The sequence below is a fragment of the Microtus oregoni genome, unplaced genomic scaffold, assembly GCF_018167655.1.
Source record: "Microtus oregoni isolate MIOR12 unplaced genomic scaffold, Mior012 000103F_ref0000194, whole genome shotgun sequence".
NCBI lineage: Eukaryota > Metazoa > Chordata > Mammalia > Rodentia > Cricetidae > Microtus > Microtus oregoni.
The window spans coordinates 1,921,870-1,939,803 of record NW_024544717.1 but is presented as its reverse complement, the minus strand read 5'-3'; the positions used below and the strand labels follow the sequence as shown (position 1 = coordinate 1,939,803).

The 17,934-nt window shown below is 51.3% G+C and overlaps 1 protein-coding gene across 11 annotated transcripts in view; it reads left to right on the top strand.

Annotated features, from left to right (window-relative positions):
• The window catches only part of LOC121443265 (serine/threonine-protein kinase WNK2-like), a 108,596-nt gene that overhangs the window by 62,306 nt on the left and 28,356 nt on the right, over positions 1–17,934 (top strand). For all 11 annotated transcript variants that reach the window (XM_041644968.1, XM_041644965.1, XM_041644962.1 and 8 more), the window contains 11 exons: positions 2,225–2,424; positions 5,464–5,616; positions 6,167–6,358; positions 7,528–8,091; positions 10,076–10,375; positions 10,843–10,892; positions 11,650–11,818; positions 11,886–12,002; positions 16,336–16,506; positions 16,614–16,659; positions 17,218–17,337. In XM_041644968.1, the coding sequence (XP_041500902.1) occupies positions 2,225–2,424; positions 5,464–5,616; positions 6,167–6,358; positions 7,528–8,091; positions 10,076–10,375; positions 10,843–10,892; positions 11,650–11,818; positions 11,886–12,002; positions 16,336–16,506; positions 16,614–16,659; positions 17,218–17,337 (2,082 nt within the window). The remainder of the gene's footprint in view (positions 1–2,224; positions 2,425–5,463; positions 5,617–6,166; positions 6,359–7,527; positions 8,092–10,075; positions 10,376–10,842; positions 10,893–11,649; positions 11,819–11,885; positions 12,003–16,335; positions 16,507–16,613; positions 16,660–17,217; positions 17,338–17,934) is intronic.

Genomic DNA, 17,934 nt, shown 5'->3' with positions numbered 1-17,934 from the left:
GCCTGCCCGCACTGTAGGGTGTAGATGGTTGTTTCAGGGAAAGGATTGGGTTTTCAGTACATTCCTCAGTGATTCCTGACCAGAGGGGTTAAAGCTTGCTGGAGTCTGGCAGGTCAGATGTCCATGGCCTCATAGGCTCTGAGGGAGCCATTTCCACCTCGGCTTCACATTGTCAATCTGTGGACTGGCAGCTAGTTCTTTATTCTCTGGGAGGATCAGTTCTGGCCTCATCAGGTCAAGTGAGGTACCATCACCCAGTCTTTGAAGTGGGTGACTGTGCAATGGACTGAGTGGTGGCTGTCTTAACTAGGGTGCTTATCACTAGGATACTAGCAGAGATAAGAGATAAGAGTATCTCTGCTAGTATCTTCTATAGAAACCTCTGAGACCGTTTGTCCCTCTACAAAGCATTGTTTTTCTTGAGGTAGATTGGATGCAGGCTTCATCGGAGGCCATCCTGAGAGGATCCAGGACTTTTTCAGGATAGGCGGTCAGTGCCCTGCTTGCCTTCCGTGTTTGAAAACTCAGCAATGAGCTGAGACAGGAGACATGGCTTTGCCCACTTTGTGAACCAGCCTGGAACAGATCAGCAGGGCCCAGTGACCTGCCCAGGCCAATATTTGAGATTGTTCATGTGGAAAGACTGAGACCCTGTTTATTTAATATGCAGCCCCCCTCATTCATGGCTTCAGTAGCTTCCAAGAGGACTACTGAGATGCAAATGAGCAGCCCTCACTTTGAAGTGCTTTGCCCACTATTTACTCCGTTCCAAGCTGAGCTCTGCCTCTCATACCCGGCTTGGGATCTCTAAACAATGTCCCTCTTGTGGTCAGATGCTGAAGGTCGGAGTGACCCAATATGAGAAAATCCCACGGAGATGGAGAGAGAGAAGGCGATGAGTTCGTGTTAGGTGTAGGACTTCTCTGCCACCAGATCCCTTTCCTATGTGACTCAGGACACCCAAGGGCTAAGCACAGAGGCCAAAAGCCTTCTCAGAGGGCTTTTGCTCACTTACTATATTTTTTCTTTAAAATAGATGGCTGGTACTTATCTTTCATAATTTTAAACCCCTAAGGGTTTGCAGGCAAGTTACTTACCCTCCCAGAGGCAACAGATGCTGCAAGTCTTTTAACTGCCTTCCAGAGATGATCTGCATAAATCCACATGTGGATGGACACAAACACACACAGGCAAATAGCGCTCTCTCTCTCTCTCTCTCTCTCTCTCTCTCACACACACACACACACCTGTGTTGGGGGGTATCTTGCTACATGAACTTTCAATATTCTTCCACCAGCAGCCCCGCCTAAGCTGAGCAGGTACCTTCTACTGCCATAACACTTGTATTGAGGACCCTGACAGCACAGCTATTGTGGGGGGCAGTAGCCATCTCCAAAAATGAAATTTTAATTATACAAGTCATCTGTACAAATTACTTGCAGTATTTAAAGTGTTGCACACATGGCGGGAGTTGGTGCCTCTCGAATCTTGTTAGCCTGAGGGTTGCTTTCTTTTCTTCCCCACCTCCCTCTTCCACTCCCTTTTCTCCCTCCTCCCTTCCTGTCTGTCTAGGTAGAAATGGTCACTCTAATGAGCAGTTGGCTCATTAAAAACTAGAACTGCTTGTCTAATTGGTTTTGCCCAATTAAACATCAGCATTCCTTATGTTTTCCTAGGTTAAAATCACTCTTTGGAAAAATTGGTAGTGCAGAGCCACAAGACTCACCCCTCACTTGGCTTAAATCATCAGTGGACAGAGTACTCACTCTGAAAGGCAACCCCTTGTGCAAATAGCTGGGTGTTTTGGTGGCAAATTGTAAAGCCTGTGGCTTTTGGAATCTGGAAGCAGTAACCTCAAAGTGCTGTTTCAGATGGGTTTCCGGGTTTCATTCTTCACTGGCTGACTATGTGGGCAGGCTGTCTTGCCAAGTACCATCCGACAAGGGCAGCCTCTGCACCTGCAAACCAGAGTGGGCAGGGAATGACAGGATTTGCTTCCAGTGGGCTAGCTAACCTTGCCCATCCCAGCATCAGGCCAGGGGCACAGGAGGCCTGAGACCTCCCGCTGTTGCCTATCAGGTAACAGTTTAAATAGTATACATGAAAACAGCTCAGACCTAGTCTTGATGAAGGAATCCAGGAACAAGCCATTCCGCTTGCCTGAAGCGCCAGGGAGATGGCATTTAGAGGTGTACACACTAACTTCTACTTTGGTCCTCCCCAGCGGACAGCACTTTCGACAGTGGCCAGGGCTCCACTGTGTACTCGGACTCCCAGAGCAGCCAGCAGAGCATGGTGCTCAGCTCCCTCGTGGACACGACTCCAACCCCAGCCTCGTGTGTGTGCAGCCCCCCTGTGAGTGAGGGGCCTGGCCTGACCCACAACCTGCCTGCACTAGGGGCTTTTCAGCAGCCGGCCACTGTGGTGAGTTTGAGAGCCACTCTACTCTGTCCTCTTTGCCTCTTGTCTGGACTGTGCTATGGTCGGGTTAGAGTGCCCTATGGTCGACTCCCAGCCACATTTCCCTTGGAGACCTGAAGATGCAATCATCTTTTCTGGGAGCTGAAGATCTATAGGCTGAGGGGCCTTAGATGTGAAGAACCCCTGGATAAAGAGTGTGGAATATCTGGAAACAGACCTTAGGGTAACCGTGACTCGGGGAACTGTGATAGAACCAACCAGCCTTATCCTGAGGTTGTCACCGGTACCACACAGGTGCATGATGCTGGCACATTGGGGTCTTTCCTGGTCTATCCCAGAGATGACAGAAATGTATCATTTGTGATAACGGAGCTTTGGAATTTGTCTCTGTCCATTCTCCTAGGGAATAGCCGAGAACCCCTGGCATGTCTCCCTCAGGTAGCGGAGCTGTTGAAAGTTGGGGATGAAAATGGGGTTGAAGCAGGGAGGCATTTTCAGTATTTGCACAGGGCACCAGAGGCTCAGGCTTTGAGGATGTCTGACAGGCAATATGTGAGATCTGGGAAGTGGATGATGAAGGAGGGGTCAAGCAGGACATTTATTCTGTTTTATGTTTGTGTCTGTGGCATATGCAGGTACACACACCCTTGCATGTACACGTGGAGGACTGAGACCCATGTCCAGAGTCTATACCTTACTTTTTCAGACAGGGTCTCTCACTGAGCTTGGAGCTCACTGGCTGGCCAGCAGGTCCTGCTGTCTCCCACCTCCCAGCACTGAGCACAGGTGTACTCTGCCACTTGCCCTCTTACCTAGGTGCTGAGGATCCAAACTCAAGTCCTTGTGCTCCCATGGCAAGCCCTGTCTGTGATTGTTGCCTTTTTTCTAAATATTGAAAAATGATTGTTTCACAACCCTAAGAGCTCAGCTTGAGAATTTGCCTGTGACCTGGGTGGTGGAGCTGGGTCCTCAGAGGGTGATTAAGACACCCCCCCCCCCCCGCCGCCCGGGTGGGTTCTGTCTTCCAGGGTCACTTGGGAGCCCCCACCTGGTCAGCTGGTAGCCCCTGTTGTCGCACAGTCTTGGACTGTGGTGGCTTCTTGGCACAGACTGAATGCTAGTGCTGAGATCTCTGTCCTCTGCACACGCAGGCGCTCTTCTTCCCCATGTCCACATCAGATTGAGCAGTTAGAAAGGCCCAACAGGCCTTTTGGAAAAGCAATTGACACCATGGATCGTGTCTGCCTCTGCTTCTCTGAGCCCTGGGATTCACCGTGATGCGCACATTTGCAATTTTATTTGTAATTTTATTCATTTTCCAAAATGAAATGAGGTTTGATTTTAAATGGCCGGAAGACCTCATGCAATAGGACTTGCTGCCCCAGAGGCTGCTCGGCTAGGGCTGAGCCAGAATGTCCTGCCTGCCTCTCTCACACCTTCAGTCATGATTAGCGCTACCTTAGGCCTTGGGATGTACTAGCTGCCCTGGTCCTCACCCCATCCATGCTGACCTATGTTTTCTTATTGATCTAGCTGATCTTACCATTCACATGTTAATCAGGGATCTGAGCAGAGAGATCACAACTGCAGACTTGGGCTAGGGTTCTTGGTTCTCTTTCCCTGCCTCCTGATGTAAAGACAACTTAACACAGGAAGGATGATTTGTGGAGGGTACATCCTGACCTCTTGATGTTTCTGGAGAAGGCCACTATGGTGATATGTGTCAGGATCCAGTGGGATAAACAGACAGGGGCAATGAGGAGGAGGAGGAGGAGGAGGAGGAGGAGGAGGAGGAGGAGGAGGAGGAGGAGGAAATGGAAGACCATCAGGAGTAAGGGGTCACTAGACTCTGCCTTAGCTCCTGAGCCATGGATAGTGGCCGGAGCTCATAAGTGGACAGTCTGGCCTGGCCTGGTCTAGTTGAACCAACTCATCTGTCTATGGTTTTAGGTGAACCCAGCTTTGAGACAGGATCCCAAACGTGCCTGCTCCCCACATTCTTGCACAGAGCACCAGAAAAGGGGAAGTGAGAGTATGTTTTAGAGATCCCTGCCTCTGTGCCATACAGCACATCTTAGAGAAGTCTGCTGGAGAGCAGTGGACATCAGTCCCTCTTCCGAACCATGAACTTGTGTTCAGATATGTTCTCCACAGCCTTCTAGTGTCCTCATTGTTGTGAAGTAAATCCTGCACAACCAGAGATTTTCCCATAAGTACTACGGGGTCTGTCTCTGCACAATGAATATGGTTGGAGAGCTGAACTTAGCAACATGGGACTGCGGAGGACATGAGGTTTGTTCCCAACACTCATATGGTGGCTCCCGACCATCTGTAACTCTAGTCCTATGAGCTCTCATACCCAATTCTGGCCTCCTTGGGTACCAGGCATGTGTGTGGTACACAGACATACATGCAAGCAAAATATCATACACATAAAAAAACAAAACAAAATCCAAAAAACCCCACAGAATATTGACAAAGTAGCAGCCATTCCTTAACCTCGGCATTCTTGGGCTGATTTCCTGTTCTTTTGCTAGCTGCATGGACCAGTGCCCTCCCTGTGTGCTGCTGTTTCTGTCCCCTTATGACTGAGTCTCAGAGGGCCTCTCCTTGCCAAGGGCCTCACTGTTCTAGTTTTGTTCCCATGGCTGTGTGTCCTCCCCAGCAGCCACAAACTGTATGATCCCATCTCTCCATATGTATTGGCTCATCCTTTTTAGTCCCAGTCGTCACTGTAAATGAGCTGCCCACAGTCTAAAGCCTAAGGAGTCTTTCTCCACGGTGCTGAAAAACCTCTATGATGATCTTTTTATATGGCTGCATAATACTCCATGGGACTTGTGTTCTAGAACATTCCCTGGCTGGGAGCTGTGGCCATATGATGTGGCTTTTCAGTATTAGTGATAGCATTGTAGGGCCACCACACCTAGCTTCTGCTGAGTCACCTTCCTGGGAACAAAGTTCCTGGTGGGGAGGGGGCTGGGCACAGGGACAAGAAAGAACAAGGGCAGCCGCTGAATATGGACTCTATATTCTCTGCAGCCTGGCCTGTCAGTAGGCCCTGTGCCACCCCCTGCGCGCCCTCCACTCATTCAGCATTTTCCAGAACCTTCCATGAGCTTCACTCCTGTACTACCACCACCCACTACCCCTGTGCCCATGGGCCCAAGCCAGCCAGCACCCCCAGTCCAGCAGGTAAGTGTGACACTTCATTTTATCCCCTTAAATTGTTCCCTTATGAGGGATAGTTCTGCAGCCAAAGCCTGTAGTGGCTTGGGTGAAGGATGTACCTGTGAGAACGTGTGTGTGTGTGTGTGTGTGTGTGTGTGTGTGTGTGAGAGAGAGAGAGAGAGAGAGAGAGAGAGAGAGAGAGAGAGAGATATCTGTAGTTTTTAATGCAAGATGCAAGGCCTGCTCATGGAAAACTCTTGTTTATTCAGAATGTTTTTATAATCTGGCTCCAGATTAGCAGGAGCTTGGCGTTCTGCATGTGTTTGTGTGAGCAGTGTGTAGGCGTATATTGTGAATGTAGTTCACTATGTGTATGTGAGTGTGATGTGTGAAAACATGCAGTCGTGAAGATATGCAGCTGTGTTTATGCAGTTGATGTGGCTGTGCGTGGGAATCCGAGTGTGTATGTGGGAGTGTATATGCAGATGGGTAAGTGTGAGCATATGAGCACACATGCGGGGGTCACTGTGGATTTCTTTTGTGTCTGAGCACAAGGCTCCCTTTCTTCCTCCAGCCTCTTCCAATGGCCCAACCACCTACCCTGCCACAAGTCCTGGCCCCGCAGCCCGTGGGCACTGTCCAGCCAGTGCCCTCTCATTTGCCTCCATACCTGGCTCCAACCTCCCAGGTAGTGGCCCCTGCTCAGCTGAAGCCTCTCCAGATGCCGCAGCCACCTCTGCAGCCTCTCGCTCAAGTCCCTCCACAGGTACCTCTGGCCCATAGCCTGCTCACCTTGGGTGGGTACCAGGACATGGACTGGGCCTGTTTATGTGTGTCACCAGGGGCTACTGGCTAGGGACGTAGACTTGGAGCATAGTGTCATATCCTGTATATTATATGTCTAGTGTTTCATATCTGCTCCTGTAACTACTACAGCAGGCCAGGGACCCTGGGGACAGCCTCCTTTGTCTGGTTTCCCTCGTCCTGGGGCTTCACCTCTTCTCTACCCTGGCAAGCTGTCTTCTCAGGCTGTGATGCCTCTGTATGAGGGTGGTGTATATAGGGTCCCTCAAGGAGTGGGTGGGACAGCTGTCATTTTGCCACCTACTGGATTGCCGTCCAGGATGGGGGAAGGGCTAGTCCAAGCCAAGGACAAAGCTCTCCTTGTGACCATTGAATGGGCATAGAAAGCAATCTGCTTCAGATGATTGTAAGCTAAGGGTAACTCCTTACAGGTGTGCTTGTCACTGCGGGTGGTGTTTAGCTGTTTGCCATGTGCATCACAGTGGATTTGCACGTGTTTGTGCCCTCATAATTGTACAGAGGGGTAGTTGACATGCTGCTTGTGAGCAAGCAGAAAGAAAACATTGCTTAGCGGATAGCTATCGTGTAGAAAGTGTTTAACCCACCCTGCCAGGAACCACCTGATACTGTGAGAGCAAACAGAAGGTTTTAGATTATCTGCTGATGAGAGGCCGAATGCCACAGGGAGTGGCATAGCTTCATCCATCAAAGAAGGTTATACTGAGAACTTTCCAAGGGGCTGGCTTCCATAGGATGAGACTTCAGGATGAGACGCTGGATGACTGAGCCAGCCCGGGAGCCTGGATAGTCTCAGTCCTCCCAAATGAAAGTGCTCTGAAGCACCAGAGCCCTGTGGTCTTTCTCTGGTTCCTCTTAACTGAGCACTCCTGACTCCCTCGGAGCCACCAGCCCCTTGGAAACCTGGACACACCGGCCCCTCCATGCTGGTGCCAAGGGAGAGAGTCCAGCAGGCAGGTCGCCTGTTCTGCTTGAGCACGTTTATAATGCTGTACAATGATTTGTTGGGATCATCTCATCGCCAGCAACTGTTTGGGAGACTGAGCCACTTCCCACTGATGCTGTGGGCCCCTGGATGGCAGCCTGACTAACATGCCACTGTACCTTTTACAGATGCCTCAAATGCCTGTGGTTCCCCCCATCACTCCCTTGGCAGGACTCGATGGCCTCCCTCAGACCCTCACTGATCTGCCAGCTGCAAATGTGGCCCCTGTGCCACCACCTCAGTATTTCTCACCTGCTGTGATCTTGCCAAGCCTCACGACACCCCTGCCCACATCACCGGCCCTGCCTCTGCAGGCTGTCAAGCTGCCTCACCCCCCAGGAGCACCCCTGACTGTGCCCTGCCAGACCATCGTGCCAAATGCACCAGCTGCTATCCCCCTGCTGGCTGTAGCCCCGCAGGGTGTGGCTGCACTGTCCATCCATCCAGCAGTGGCCCAGATCCCAGCCCAGATCCCGGCCCAGATCCCAGCCCAGCTCCCAGCTCAACCTGTGTACCCAGCAGCCTTTCCACAGATGGCATCTGGAGACATCCCACCCTCACCCCACCACACGGTGCAGAGCTTACGGGCCACCCCTCCACAGCTGGCCTCACCTGTGCCTCCTCAGCCTGTCCAGCCCACTGTCGTCCATCTACCTGAGCAGGCTACTCCATCTGCTGCCTCAGGGACCCAGGTAATTCACCTGTGGGAGTGGACTTACCATTCACTGCCTGGAGACCCTCAGGGCCAGGTTTCCTTTACAGGGCCATGGATCCTGTTAGTACCCAGACTCAGGGACAGTTGTGTCCTGTGGCTAACCTTTAATCTTTTTTAAAAATTGTTTTTAGATTTATCTATTTAATTTTATGTGTATGAATGTTTTGCCTACATGTATGATGTATTTGTACCATCTGTGTGTCTGCCTGGTGTTGGCAGAGGGCAGAACAGAGTGTCAAATTCCCTGGAACTAGAGTTATCGATGGTTGTGAGTCACAATGTAGGTGCTAGAGAATTGAATCCAGGTTCTCTGCAAGAGCAAGTGCTCTTAACCTCTAAGCCATCTCTCCAGCCCCTGGTTGATCTTTCTTATGAAGAGAATGTTGGGACAGAGGCCTGAGCCAATGCGGAGCATCCGCTGCCTTCTCAGGAGCTGTGAGCGTCAGGATGGTTGATGTGTTCCATGCTTCTTCCCTGCTTCTGCTTTGTGGCTGAACACTCTCTCACCTCGTGCCAGTGCTTGCAGTCCTATTGGCCTGAAGTGGCTCCTCTGTGGATACTTGCGTGTATCCCAGGCTAACCTTGACCAGAAGACAAAGCAAGGCAGAATGGATATTCCGATTTGAACAGAGAGGAAACAAAACAGCAGTAAGGGGGTATATGTGCCAATGGGCTGCCTGCCAGGTGGGAGATGATTCTTGCAGGACAGGTAACTGCCCTGGTGCCAAGTTGCCAATGAAGGGATGCTGTGGGGTGTAGGGTTACGTGCCTTGTGGCAGGAAGCCTGCCATTGTGGCTTCACACACCTGCCCAGGACATTCATGTTTGGAGTTCCTGGTCTATTCTGTTTGAACCCAAATGAGGGCAAGGAAGAACAGACCTGATGCTTCCCACTTGAGTCCGCTCGTCAGAGGCCTTTTTTACTTGGGTGTCTCCCACCAGATGCCGGGTGAAGATGCTCGCTCCACCTGGCAGCCCCCCCTCAACACACACACTTGAGCATCTATCTTCCTGCCTGACAGTTTTATCTGGGCGGGGGCAGTCTCTGAACCTGATCTCGCCTCAACTCTAAGCCCTGCCAGCTCTGAAACTGAGGCATAGCCCTGGCCACTTGAACCTCAGGTTCCTCTGATGTGGACCAGCTCCTCCTCCTGGCTTTGCTGCAAAGAGTGAAGGGTCCAGGGAGCACCCAAGTGCCAGGTGCTGTGTGACTCAGTTTTGTGCTGCTCAGCTTGGAGCTGCTCACTCAGAGTGTGTGCTCTAACTCATTTCTGGAGGCACTGGTACTTGGAGATGGGGTGGGAGTGGTGTTTATTGGCCAGCAGAAAGCATCTGTCTAAAAAACCAGTGGGAAGAAGCATGCTGGTCGTGTGTTCTCATGGAGTGTGGTACTAGAATGAGAAGGTGTCAGTGACTGCTAAGCTCACTGATTAGGTAGGGTGAGGCTAAGCAGCAAGAGAGCAGGGTCTAGCACCATCTGTGTGTTCTGGGCCTTGTTTTCTGCTGCTGACCTTTCTGGGTTCTGCAGTTGCTAAAGACTGGTGAGCTCTTCAAGTGGTGTTGGGCACGCTCAGGGTGACTGGGTATGGCTACCCCATGCTGTGAACTAGGTAGAAGGCTAGGGAAGCAGGACGCTGATGTCCCAGGGAGACAGCCAGAGCCCAGCCTAGATACTAAGTGTGTGTTGCATTCTGACTGTTTGCCTAGGCTTTTTCTGCAGTTCCTGGGAGTGTAGGTCTGTCTATTCCCACATGGAGGTGTCTGAGGAGGCTCATGCCTGTTTACCTCTTCCAAATTTGCATTCCAGATGTGCTCTAAGGCAGGGATTACCTTTGGGGAATGTGTGGATCAGAGAGATAGTCCTTATCCTCCCAAACCTGTGTGCTCACTGGTGCCTCTGGGCACAGCCTCTGCCGCTGCTCCCTGGTACCCAGCCTGCATCTTATCCCTTCTGCCCCCAGGTCCTGCTGGGCCACCCTCCTTCGTACACTGCGGATGTCGCTGCTGCTGCTCCAGTCTCTGCTGTGTCCCTGCCGCCTGCTGTCCTTTCCCCTCCTCTGCCAGACACTCTGCTGCCTCCTGCCCCTGAGCTCCTGCCCAAGCTCCCCAGCTCCCTGGCCCCCACAGTGGCCGCAGCCTCTCAGAGTGTACCCACCCAGACCTCTACGCTACTCCCGCCAACAAACCCACCTCTGCCCACTGGTCCTGCGGTCGCTGGTCCCTCCCCCGCTGTCCAGCTGATGGTGGAAGTGGCTCAAGAGGTGTGTGCCCTTGTTCCCTGCTCAAGCCAGCGGGGGTGGGGGGGGGGCTCAGCTCTAGAGGTGAGGAAGGTACAGTGTGCTCTGGGACAGCTACTCGAAGCTGCTCTGCCTCTTTGTCTACACTGGCCCACATCAGGAGGGAGAGCATGAATTTCAGAAATGGGTTTTCCTCAGAGAGTTTATACAGGTTGCCCAGGGCTTTCACAACCCTGTGTGTTCTTTTCGGGGGGGGGGGGGGAATGATCAAAGTAGGTTAGCGATTTGTGGAAGGAAGCCACCCTGGGTTTCAGGAATCTGCTTGCCTCTAAGCCTTTCAAAATCATGGCAGCCACACACTGGGCCCTGTGTGGAGAGAGCCTCAGAGGAGGTGGGGAAGCAGCTGCATGCTGTGTCTGACCTCACCAAGGCGAGGCAAGGTAGGTCAGCACAATGTAACCCTGTTCTCTGTACTCCGCTTCTTATTTTAGGAGCAGGCTTCACAAGACAAGCCCCCTGGTCCCCCACCAACGAGTGAGAGGTACTGTTCTCCCTTGCTTCCAGGATGGATTGTGGGGGGCGCAGGCTCAGCAGCCAGCTCGGCCCAGCCCGGCACTGCTTGGCATTTTTGCTCAGTTTGCCAGGACACCATCAGGATTTTAATAGATGTTACCCCCCTTTTCCAAATCTGACCCAATAGTGGCTCAGGGACCTTTTGCTTGTTATCAGCCCCTGCTGAGCTATGCCGCCTGGCACTAGTCTATGTCAGTCCAGGTTGAGTTCTGGTTATTGTTGGTCCCTGCTGAGCTGTGCGTCCTGGCACTAATCCTCGTGCCAAGGACATTCCGGAAGGGGAAGGCCATGGGCAGAGAGAGCCTCAGTGCCCTCGGGTATGCCTAGGTCCAGGTGTTCAGGCTTCTCCTGTGCTCTGGGGTGGCAGTGTCGCTCTTACAGAGGTGGGTATGGATCCCATGATCCCAGGGGACTGGGATGTTGTGGATGCAGGAAGCTTGGCAGACTCCACATCCTCACACCAGCTTAGAACTCCTGGTTCCTTGAGGCATGTTAGACCCATTTCACAGGCAAAGGGCCTAGAGAATCACGCCGTACAGCCCACCAAAGGGAAGGTATAGGTGGTACAGGGTGGGTACTGGAGGAAGAGCATCTTGGGATCCCCTTGTAGGCTGGATGCCATCTCTGCAGGTCCCAACTTTAGTTAAAACCCCAAGGCTAGACTGACTAGAGTGGATTTTCTGGTTCTCCAGGTGTGCTATTAAAATTTTTGGTTTTCCCCTCAGCTTTGGAGCTTCCGATGTCACCTCTGGAAGAGACCTGAGTGATAGCTGTGAAGGCACCTTTGGAGGGGGCAGGCTGGAGGGCAGGGCTGCCCGGAAACACCACCGTAGGTCCACTCGTGCACGCTCCCGGCAGGAGAGGGCCAGCCGGCCTCGGCTCACTATCCTGAATGTGAGTGGCTGTGGTTTGGGGTACATGGGTGTGAAGTCCTCTGCAATCTGATCATGGCTTCCTGCAGGTGTGCAACACAGGGGACAAGATGGTGGAGTGTCAGCTGGAAACGCATAACCATAAGATGGTGACCTTCAAGTTCGATCTTGATGGGGATGCTCCCGATGAGATCGCCACATACATGGTAAGGCTGGGTCGGGATGAGGCCACCTCCTTGAGGTCCTTAGACCCTTGTAGGAATTAACATGTTGAATTCAGTCCTGCATGGAGGTGTTTGGGTGGCCAGTGCTTGGGCCAGAGCCTAGCAGCTATCCCCAGAGCTGTGGGTATCCAGGTAGAACATCACCTATGGGGGGTTTCTGTGGGTTCCTTCCCCAGGCTCCTGTGTAGGACAATTCAGGGATGTTAGCCATACCTTTCCCTGCCCTTCTGAGGAAAAGGAGGAACTTGCTGGGTGACCTGGATAAGCAAATGAAAAATGTGTTCCCGGTGTTTAAGGTCCTGTGCTCCCTGCTTAGAGTTGTCTGTCTGCCTCCCCAGCTTCTGGAAGTATAGACCCAGGCCCTGGACTCCTTCCTTGATCCCTGTAGCTTTGCCAGCACCTCCACCTGGCTCTAGCTCTCTGCTGGAGAGAGCCCCTGGGAACTCCTTCTTACCTGCAGACTTCTTTAGATTCCTTGTCTATGTTCCCAGGAAATACTGCTCTGTCCCCAGCACCTAGCTCTGCCAGAAGAGGGGAACTTGGATCTCAAACTGTCTATGAAGACAGAAGACACTGGCAGGAAGAACCTATCCGTATCTATCAGACTCCCTGAACTATCTGTGACCACAGACGTCCTACAGCGGGACATGTCCTAGACCCCCAGTCACATATGTTCATATGTTCCTAAGGAAGCAGCTGGCATTGGGCCATCATACAAGTATATCTAGTAGGATAGTGTAGCTATGTAGGGGAATATGAAATTTAACTTAGTAAAATAGTATAAATAGCCCCACTGACTAGTGACTACTGCACAAACAACTTAGTTAGATGTCAGCAGTAAGTGGTCCTGCCGTTATATCACCTGGCCACCCTGGCCCTGGCTTCATTCAGTGTGGATATGAGTTTCTCAGGAAATTCCTGCTGTCTGCTACACAGAGATTCCTCTGACAAGCTCTTCCTCAGGCCAAGGCAGACCACAGTCCCCTCAGGGTGAGAGAAAAGATGATTCCAATGCCTGCCATCATGGTTGGGAAGGCTGGCCAGAACTATTGCAGCAGACAACAGAGAACGGATTTGCTCTGAACAAAGCAGGAATGGGGGCGGGGCAGGGGGCAGGACATACTGCTCAGGAACAGGGTGAGGATTAGGAAAGTAAGGAAAACACCAGAATGCCAAGGCCAACTGGATGGTCAGGTTATGAGAACATTGAGCATGTGTGCCCTATGTTCCAGCCACTGATGTCCAGGATGGTCGGTGAGGGTCACCTGGCCCTCTCCTGCCTGGAACAGAGGCCCATCCACACTTGTGGTGAGCCCTGCCTTCATCTCTTTGGCTTCAAAGGTGCCTCTATAGCTATCAGTCTTCTAGAACTGACATCAGACACTCTGTAGCCAAAGGAAAACCCCTGCTACACCCATTAACCTCATCTTTGTGGGGGACGTGTCAGAGGCTTTAACATCAAAGTTGGTGACAAGGCTCTTCGTCAGACATGGCGGCCGGGGATCTCTCCCTTGACTGACTGAATGGGACTCTTGCTCTAACTGAATTAGGCCCAAAGCAGAAGGGACCAAGGCCTGGAGAGGAGTTATAGGAGATGCTTGAATCTAGTTTGGTTAGAGAGGGACCCGTGGACAAAGTATCTGACTGGTTTCTTACTCTATTACCCAAACCTTTGAGACCACACACCTCTCTTGACTTTTGTGTGTGTATGTGTTTCACTTAAATTTATTACAGATAACCTGTAATGAGGATGATTTTTTTTGAATTTCACATAGAAGTTATCTTCATATAAACCCACTCTAAGGTAAAGACAAACTATCGGAAGACTTTAACAGACACCCCACCAAACAGGGTACCTGTGACAAATAAGGGTACTAGAGAATTTCTCAGGTCTTGACAAAAATGACATAAGCAAGGATGGATTTGATTGGTTCACGTTTCTAGGGTACAGTCCACCTGATGGGGAAGTCACCACAGGGAAAGCATGAGGCAGCTGGTTGCAACATTGTCTCCAGTCAGAAAATAGGGAGAAGTGAAAGCAGGCACTCAGCTTCCTCCTTATAATATAACCCAGTCCGTTGCATTATAACACAGCCCACAGTTAGGATGGGTTTTCTCGACATGTGTATCATGTGACTTTATATGTTGTCATGTGAGCTTTTCCTGGGGAGACATGAACAAATATCCACACACCCCCAGTAGGGTACCAACAACAGACCCAAGGCTAGTTTGTCAAACTGAAGGATATATTGGGCATACTTATAGAATGGGTGATCCCCAAACAGTCACATCACTAGATGCTTCCCCGTGGCTCTTAGTCTTCCCAAGGGCATGTGGTGGTTGGGATGCAGGAAGCTGAGTGGCCAGAATCTCAAGGTTCTAATGACCTCCCCAAACCTTCCTAACGTGTGGGATGTAGACCGGCCTGAAGTAGTAAGGGCAGCGGGGCTGCGTCCCCAGCACCCCGGCTGCCTGCTTGTTGGCTAGCTTATGCCCCGAAATAATTACACGGACACTGTATTCATTTAATCACTGCTTGGCCCTTCTGCCCTAGCCCTTACTGGCTAATTCTGATATCCGGATCAACCCATCTCTAATAATCGGTGAGCACCAGTCTTACCGGGAAGATTCTAGCCTAGTCCATCCTGGGTCGAGCTTCATGGCGTGTGTCTGCCTGGGAGCTGGGAGTATGGCGTCTCCCTAAGGCGTCTGCTCCCGAGAGCAGAGCTGTGGAGTCTCTGACCTCACTTCCTCTTCCTCCCAGCATTTTGTTCTGTTTACTCCACCCACAGGGCCAAGCAGTTTCTTTATTGGCCAATGACCTTCCTCCATCACCGGCCCGATCAGATGGAGAGACTTGTGTGGGTAGTCACAACCGCTCTTGTTAAGATGGAGGTGATTGTTACGCTGAGAGGACAGCATTCCACAACGTACATACATACATGTTATTTATGCACGTCTGCACATTGGCTGTGAAGACCAGAAGACAACTTTAGGTGTTACTCCTTAGGCACCTCCTCAACAGCAGAATTACAAGGATGCCATCACATCTGTTTCTTTCTGTGTGGATCCTGGGTGTCAAATTCAGGTCTTTGTACCTGCAGGGCAAGAACATTGCTAGACTGAGCTGTAGATGCATAATAATGATGCAGATGCTCCTGAAGTGTCCTGGCTGCCCTGATGCCCACCTACCTGCTTCTGCCGTTCCCTTCTTGCTCACACAGCACAATGATTAGGAATTATGTATCCATGTGTTTATGTCATGTTTTCAGTACCCCCTCCCTCCCTCCCCCCCCCCCCTCTCTCTCTCTCTCTCTCGTGTGTGTGTGTGTGCACGCATACACACACAGGCAAAGCCCCTACACAATTTCTCAGCCAGTTACTATTTTGTTGAGCTTTGTAAATTGCATCTTTTTGATCTCAGGTCCTCTGGATACCCTGACCCTCCCTTCTCTCTCTCTCTCTATTGTGCTTTCTCTTATGAACTGGGTAGAGGATTGAATCACATATTTTAAAGTCAAGTTAACTGAAAGCTTTTCTCCTGCTAAGCAGAATGTGTGTGCACAGACATTCCATGTGCAGTTCCTGCTTCCTGATGGCTCTCTCCCTTCCTGCCTCCCTGCTTCAGGTTTGGAGGCGTCAGGAGGCTGCAGGGGAAGCACAGGTGTAGATGGTGGACTAGGGTGCCAGTTCACCTTAGTCCAGCTTGGCCAACTCTGAAAGATCTGTCTGGATTTAGCATTTAGAAGAGCCACGTGGCTCTAGGGCAAGAGCTCTGTGAAGATGACTTGTGAAGAAGGTGAATTGGAAAGATTTCTGGGGAACCAGTCATGGTGGTGTGTGCCTTTAATCTCAGCACTTAGGAAACAGAGGAAGGGTATTGAGGCCAGCCTGGTCTACATGGTGAGTTCCAGGACAGCCAAGGCTACTCAGTGAGACCCTGTCTTAAAATAATAGCTGTGGCTCATTGTCTAGTGCTGTATTCCAATTAGGCCTTCTCCCTTAGACCCAGTAGTAGTGCACCTATCTTTCTTTGAGATTGTTGGGCTAGCCTGAGGTTCCATGGCCAGCTTTTGCTCCAGGAAAGCAGTCCACATGGGGCTATCTGGTTGTGTGGAGTAGCATTTTCAGCCTCAACATCATTCCTGTGTCTCTGGGGCCATTAACTTTCTCAGCCCTGACCTGGGGACACAAACTTTGTCATGTCTTTCTGTGGGATCTAGGGCAGGATAGAGTAATTGTAATTCCTGTTAGAGCCCCCATACACCCATGATCTATGCAAGGTTGTCACCAGCAGTCCCATGTCCCTTTGTAGGTAGAGCATGACTTCATCCTGCCTGCTGAGCGAGAGACATTCATCGAGCAGATGAAGGATGTCATGGACAAGGCGGAAGACATGCTCAGCGAGGACACAGATGCTGATCATGGCTCTGATACAGGGACCAGCCCTCCACACCTGGGTACCTGTGGTCTGGCCATGGGGGAGGTGAGAGCCCAGGTCCCCAGGGCATGCTGGTAGATGCAGCAGGCAGGAGGCTCAGAAAAAAAGCTCTCAGTGAGGCTGCTGACCTGCAATCCCTTTCCCTCATGCAGGAGAATGGACAGTCTCAAGCCAACGCCCCTGTCTATCAGCAGAATGGTAAGCCTATCCCGGCAGCTGTACCTGGCCGAGTAGCCAGCCTTAGGAAGAGCCATTCATTTCCTTGCACCCTCTTGCTCTGAAGCAGACATTTGACTGAAGGTCCCTGTTGAGCATAACAACAGGCCACTGCACAAGGATTGTAAGAGTGGTAATGAGACTCTCTTAGCTGGTAATGGCTACCTTGTCCCACTAGCAGCTATCTTGGGGGCTACAGGCACCCCAAGGACTAAATAAGGCTCTCCTGAGAGTCTGTAGCTGCCAGTGAGGCCCCCTGGTCTGGGTGTCCACCCTACGCCCTTCTGGTTGAGAGGAACAGATGGAAGCCCTTTCCTAAGGCCTCATTGTTAAGGGGCTTGGAGGGTCACCTCAGTCATGGAATGAAGCCATTGAAGCTTATAAATGAGAGCTTGAACCCCCTGCCTACTCCTTCTGGAGAAAACTCCACAGGTGGAATGTGCTTCCTAGAGCTCCTAATGGGGTCTGGTACAGTAGTAGGGTGCCCTGGCCTAGAGGTACTGGGTCCCTCTCAGCGCTTCTTTATGCTCTGTTTCTCAGTCTTGCACACGGGGAAGAGGTGGTTTATCATCTGTCCAGTGGCTGAACACCCAGCAACAGACACTTCTGAATCATCACCCCCACTTCCTCTAAGCTCTTTGCAGCCAGAAGCCAGCCAAGGTAGGAGTACACAGAGCCCAGACCCCCCTCTGTAGCAACCTAGAAGCTTCCCCCTGTGCAGCCCTGCGCTAGAATATGTTGGGTACCTGGCATTGTGCAAGGGGCTGCTGCCCCATACTGTCACCCCAAAGCTCAGGGCAGGCGACAGGGCCATGTTACCATTTCTCCCTGTTTTCTTCTGGATCAGCCACCAGGCAGCATTGGCTTGAGCTGGTCCTATTGTCTTCACCACTCAGGTGATTGTGTGCTGATGGGCTCTGGGCCCTTCCTACTCAGTACTGCCTAGTGACCCAGCCTGTCTTTGTCATCTTGGAGTACATCCACGGTGAACAGGCCCTCGCTTTGCATGAGGAGGTGGGATTCTGAAACCACCTGATTCTCAGTTGTCACATGGATCACGGTGCTATTCATCTGCTCCTGAGACTGCCTGCACCTATCCCCAAAGATGTCTGTAAATAAACCCTTCAGCACTGTTGATTTTTTATGTTACTTAGAAGGGTAAAGGAATCATTGGAACAAACTTAATCATCACTTGGCAAGAAAGAGTTGATAATAAAATAATTTGGTTCTCCATCATGCTACACTCATGAAAAGGAT